Source organism: Egretta garzetta, unplaced genomic scaffold (assembly GCF_000687185.1).
Source record: "Egretta garzetta isolate BGI_Z169 unplaced genomic scaffold, ASM68718v1 scaffold51, whole genome shotgun sequence".
Classification (NCBI taxonomy): Eukaryota; Metazoa; Chordata; class Aves; order Pelecaniformes; family Ardeidae; genus Egretta; species Egretta garzetta.
Genome location: NW_009258549.1, coordinates 4,597,375 through 4,603,463, shown reverse-complemented (window position 1 = coordinate 4,603,463; position 6,089 = coordinate 4,597,375). Strand labels below are relative to the sequence as shown.

Genomic DNA, 6,089 nt, shown 5'->3' with positions numbered 1-6,089 from the left:
GAAAGAGAAACAGCGCGTTGCTTTCAAGCAGTACCGTGTTGTGCTGCCACAGGGCCTCCCCAGGAGCTGAGCTCCAGCAGCAACCAGCATCAGCTTTCACTCTCCCATCTTCAGGAACAGAGATATAATTTCTTAGAAAGAAAAAAAGATGGAATTTGTTCCTCACCTACACAGACCACTCAGAGAAATGGAAGCAAACTAGCTAAGAAGCTTTAGCACAAAAGAACCAAGATGGTGACACTAGCCTTTCCACCAGCACGCTGAGTTTTGTTGTTTGATTTTGGAAGGCGGGAAGCTATGCAATTAGAACAAACCCAAAAGACATCCCTAAAGAAGCAATTCTGACACTTCCCGTCCACAATTCTAGTATCAGCAGCCTTGAGCTACACATCGATTTCCGAGCAGGTACATTATTGCGTGCCAGAGCACAGGAGGCGTGTGACTCCAGAGCACAGGTAGGGGTAGCCCACAGGACAGGGGCTGGGGGAAGAGCTGCTCCCATGTAGAAGGAGCAGGGGTTTGAAAGCTGTATGAGGCCTACGCACTCTGACATCTCCAGGGATTTCGGCATGCGCTCCACTTCTGCGAAATGTGACCTCACAGCTGCGTCGTCCCCTCTGAGCCAACCGATTGCCATCGCCACCGCTGCTGACCACCATCTGCACACCACATCGGGGCCTGCGAAACAGAATCGCAAGCTGCAACCCAGGAGAGGACACCCAGCTCCTTCCCGCTCGGAGAAGCGGGCAGGTGTCACGTGCCCTTGCCAGTGCCTTCCGCCAAGATCGACACTAACGAGCCCAAACTGATCCCATGGGAATGCAGCTGTCTGGGTAAACGCTGAAACATGCTGCAGGAACACAAAGGGACTTGCAAACACCCTACATCTGACCACAGAGCTTTTGGATGCAGAGTTTGTATCTTATCAACAAGAACTCACCCCCTCTGCTTGTCTAGAAATCTGTTTATTTTCTTCCTGACAAGGATCTCCACTCACCACCCCGAAGTAACAACTCTACTTGTATATACCGTGCCTTAGCACTAATCACCATCAAGCTACTAAATAATACATCAGGTTCCCTGTAGCACTTCCTCCAATATTTAACATCCCCTCAAAAACTTCCCAAAGCCTATCTAGGGCCAAAGGAGATAGGCTCTGCTACTCTAAGCTGCTTTTAAATTTCATTACAATATTGACCCAAATATAGATTTCCCTTTATACAAAAAAACAATCCTCTGAAAAAAGAAGTATCTAGTTTTCCTTCTATGTTTGCTCTACACATTTGAGGTACAGCACAGCCAGTCTGTGTCTAAAGCTCCAGCAGCGGCCCAGTGAGCTGCCAGGTGCTGCCTGTACCAACACCAAGCAAGATGAGTACTCCAGCAGCCTGCTACCAGCCAAGCCCAGATGAGTGCACAGCTTGGAGGGAGTCTACAGCTCTCCTTGTCCCACTAAATATACACCAAGGGACCAAACCAAACACCTCCCGATAGATGCCCAGAGCTTGTCTACAGCAGAGGTTGCAGGTCTCTGGAGATTGAGGAATATACACGACAGCTGCTGTGAAAGTGAGGTCAGCCTGTATTTAGTCCAATAGGTAATTAAGTGGAAAAAAACCCCCAACCTTCCTGTACCTCAACTGCAATGCTGCTGTGCTGGTTTAGAGGCTACACCCTTCCTCTCGCTTTGCATTGCCAGGAGCAAGCTCTCAGGTGAGGGCACGGGGTTCAGCTTGGAACGTGCCCAGCAATACAAATAACTGCAGTCCCACCTGGGCATCCAGCCTTACAATGCACAGCCAAATTTACGAGCCTTCCCAACCACCCTCTTCCAGTCTGAGCCACCATACCACACTGGGGTGTGCAGTTGCTCAGCAATCAAGTCTCAAGGACTGCATTTCTCCTTGCCTGGAGTTTGGGAGGTGGTGGGGAGAGAGGGAATGTGTATCAGCAGTAGTTCCTGCAGCTGGGGGAGCCTGGGTTCTGTTGGACTCACCCAGGGCGGACTTGAGTACAGAATTGTTGGCAAAGGGTGGGGCTCCACTTCCCATCGAGTCCAAGAAAGAGTTGAGCAGTTTCAGGTACTCCATGGCACCGGAGAACTCACTGAAACAAGAAGCAAGGCAGACCTTGACTATGCTGTCAAACAGGAGATACCAAAGCCTGAAGGCATTTCTCATCTGTCACGAGGCATTTTTAAACAAACATTGACCCATTAAGCCAGCAGAAAGTTCAAGCTCTACAAGTAACGCAGCACCACTGGACTGAAGAGACAGCCCTGAGAGCAGAAGCACACAGACAGATGCATGGGAAGGAGTAGCCTTGTGTCTCTCCATAAAGGAGACCAGCACAGAACCAGAGTCAACCCCAGGACCCTCACCTCAACTACAGAGATGCTGGACACGACATATGTGACCAGCTGATTACAGGCTCCCTTTCAACCACTGCCTCCAAATGAGGCTGAACTATACTTCTGCGAGTGACTACTTGCATATATACAAATATATATGAACACAAGTGACAACGTGTTCATGGTGTTGGTCAAAGTAGCACATCTGGCAACAATCTAATTTCCTGGGACATGCTACAAAGTTAGATTCTTGAGCTCCTGCCCCTGGGGGCAGGGGGGAGGCTTACCGTATTGCTAAAGCTAGTCCTTCCCATGAGACAGGACTCCCACAAGTATATTGACAATCCACCTCACTTCTACAAATTCTGCTACCTCCTCTCACCAGCAACAGCAGCACCTGATCACAAGCATTTGTATGGTGCAAGCAATTAGACCAAACTGCTCCCGCAATGATGCTAGAAAACACGTGAGATTGAAAAAAAAAAAAAAAAAGCTAAATGTGCAATATTTTCCCTACCAGGTAGGGAAACCAGGTTACCTTCCCATTTGAGGCTTTTACCCACACTTTTGGGGACAGGATCCTTACAGCACTTCTCATATATTTACATAGCATTTGTCTGGCACCAGCAAGTGTGGAAATCTGCTAGAAACAGTGCACAATTGCTGGAAAAGGCTGTGGCTCCGCTTCCCACAGAGTCTAGGAAAGAGCTGCTCTGATTGCCGCCTATCAGCTCCTTTCATTTGGTCACAAAGCTTTGCAGAGGCCAAGGACAATTTCGGGCAACATCATCTCTCCCACTCTTGCCGCACGTCAGTTTGATTTATCACTGCTGGTAAGCGTGGCACTTTGTTGAGTTAGGAGAACACCCTCATGCATAACGTAGTGAGCTGGTGGGGTCACTCTCTGATGTGCCAGACCTTCATGCTCTTAGAGGCCTGGACATATGTTCTGGTCTATAGAAGTGGTAGGTGCACACTGATTTTAGGGTTCCTGAACATTAAACTTTGCCAGCAGAGAAAGCGCCATCCATCCAGTTCAGGAATCAACCAGCACTATGCCAGCTGACTCCAAAAACCCTTACCACACCTGGGTTCACCTTTGACTTCAGGGGTTTTAATATGAAGTGTTAGAGCTCACCCATCTAATAAGCTGCGGTGGTCAGACTTACGTTGCCGTTTCAAGTTTTTAATAAGGACTAACCACTCTGTTTGCCCCAGAGTGCTCAGTCAATGGTTACAAACACTGCCTCAGAGCCTACAGCCACAGCCAGCAGTCCCCAGCGCAGCACACAACCTTACCATGGCTCCTCCTCATCCTCTTGTCCCGCTGTCTCTTTCCTAGTCTGAGGCTTCACGAGCGAATCCACCGCTCGCTCTAGCAGGTTCTCGCAAAACGCCTGGTGAACTTGTGCAATGGGATCCGCTAGAGAGGAATTAAAAAACCCAAACCATTTCACTCACATACAACAATAGCCACCTCCCAACACAACCTAAAAGAAGAATCAAAATGTAGGAGCAAGAGGAAGAGCAGTAGAGGGAAATTCTTGAAGAATTAATGCAAAGATTTCTAAAGACTAAGTTTCGGGGCCTTTTTAACTACCGTTCTTACTCATTAGCCACTACTCTTACTTATTAGCCATTAAAAGCTGCTGCCCTTGGCCAAACATCCCTGTGGCACTTTAGCCACTCGACAAAACAGTCAGGATACTACTCTGTGGAGGATAAAGCTTGGTCACCCCAAAGTCACCCCCCAGCCATTCGGGGCTACATCCAGGTTGCGTTCCAGCACATAAGACAACACAGCACAGCACGCAAAGGGAAGAGGGCCATGTCCTGCAGGCCAAAGAGACGTCTCTCAGCTCCACAGCCCCTCTTGCCCATCAAGACCACAAGCAGGGTGGATGTACAAGAGCATGCTCTCAAATAAGACACCCGCTTTTGTCCCAGAGGCAGAGACAATGTCAGGCTCAAAGTGCTGGGTGGCCATGCACTCAGGACACAAGCGGCTCTCACCGGGGTTCCTTTGGGTGCAGTACAGGCTCTCCTTTGCAGCAGACTTCACTGTCCAGCTTCGTTCCACAAAAAACTTCTGTCCCAGGGGATGGCACAGCCAACGCAACGAGTCAGGAATGGCACTCCGCTCTGAGCTGCACAGGCTTTGAGCTTGGCTTAGGAAGTAGCTCTGGAGAAAGGGGAGGCTAGGATTGAGAACAGCATCCAGGGAGACACACCACCGAAGACAAAGGTCATACCATAATTACAGCTCATATCATAATTGCAGGCCATATTGCAATTGTAGTGCTAGCAGATGCCCTGAGCTATGGCAATGCCAGCTTGCAAGGCCTTCCTAGAGCTCTGCTTGGAGGTATGATGGGAGAGGAGATGACAACAACTCACCGCTAGGAAGCCAAGCTTGCCTCCACAGCGGGTTTTCAAGCCAACCGCAGCAGTCAGGTGGATTTCTGCCATTGTGCTGGGTGGGATCTTTTCTTCTGCACACTCGGCCAGATTCACAGCACACAGGGCCATGTGCAAGCCCGAGTAAGCCGAGCTGGAGGGAAGCTTACCTGCACCAGGAGGGAAAGGAAGAGTGTTAACTTTTAATGCAGCAGTACCAGCTACTAAGCACTACTGTGACTTGCAGGGCTACTATCCTAAAGAGACAACGAGAACCTGTTGACATGAGAAGTTTACATCGTACGCCTATTTTGTATTCAGGCAACAGAACAACCGTAATGCTCTTCCCTCCACAGATACCAAGGTTGGCATCCACAGCTTCACTTCCGTGAGAAAGCCCTGTATATCTAAACCCGTTAGGATAAAATCATCAGCAAATTTTCTCTTGCTACATTCCTCACTATCTTAAAACTGAACTCCTTTACAGTCCACACCTGTACCTACACAGATAATATTAAGGACAAGTACTTATCCCTGGTGGCATGGCTGCGATTCACACAGCATGATTAGGCAGAAGGAAGTTTAGCTTGGATTCCTGATGCGCTCAGAGCCTCTTAACATCAAAAATTGGTTTGCCAAGGAAACGGCAAAAACAACCATTCACAAGGAACATTCAAGCACTTCCTTAGTACATGTGCACACACCCAGGTTTTTGAAGCGTATCAACAGCAACTGGCAGTCTGTGCTCCACACAGCTTGGGAAATTTAAATTCTTCCAGCAATTAACCCCAGCCCCTGCTTCCACATCACATTCCCATGTGATAGGGATGAAACAAGCCCTTAAGAGCAGCACGAAGTGACTGGACTCGATCCTGGGGAAAGGCTCTCAGCCACCTCTGCAGACTCAGGAACACGTAACTCGACACACTGCTGTTGCTTCAGCCGTTCTTACAGAGCTCTTTTATTGCATGAACCTGTTGTGCTTTAGTAAGTGGCTCCTGAAATTTGCCAGGCTCATTTCCAACAGCAGTGTTCCTAGAGGAAGGAGGCTGTAGTGCTCTCCCCATATCCCCCCAGGATCAGCTCTGAACCTCCTCATTTGGCAAAACAAGGACAGCAGATCTGCTACCTCTGCTCCTACCTGTTATGTGGAGCTGATGGAGCTTGTGATATGCTAGAGCCGCATCCCGAGCGCTGGTCTTGGCCTCGTCCTCGAAGCCTGCAGTGGCCTCCCTTGCCCGCCACTGATGAGAAGTCCTCTTCAGCAGCCACCGCACCAGCGCCAGCTTCTGCAGGCTGTATCGGATCACATTCCAGGACAGGCTGGCGGCCCAGTCCCGGG

General features: G+C 49.3%; 1 protein-coding gene across 1 annotated transcript in view; it reads right to left on the bottom strand.

Moving 5' to 3' along the window:
* Positions 1-6,089, bottom strand: part of SREBF2 (sterol regulatory element binding transcription factor 2) — a 20,304-nt gene that overhangs the window by 4,685 nt on the left and 9,530 nt on the right. Inside the window, 6 exon segments of the mRNA XM_035903198.1 lie at positions 545-678; positions 1,997-2,106; positions 3,650-3,773; positions 4,364-4,532; positions 4,748-4,917; positions 5,889-6,087. Coding sequence (XP_035759091.1) covers positions 545-678; positions 1,997-2,106; positions 3,650-3,773; positions 4,364-4,532; positions 4,748-4,917; positions 5,889-6,087 — 906 coding nt within the window.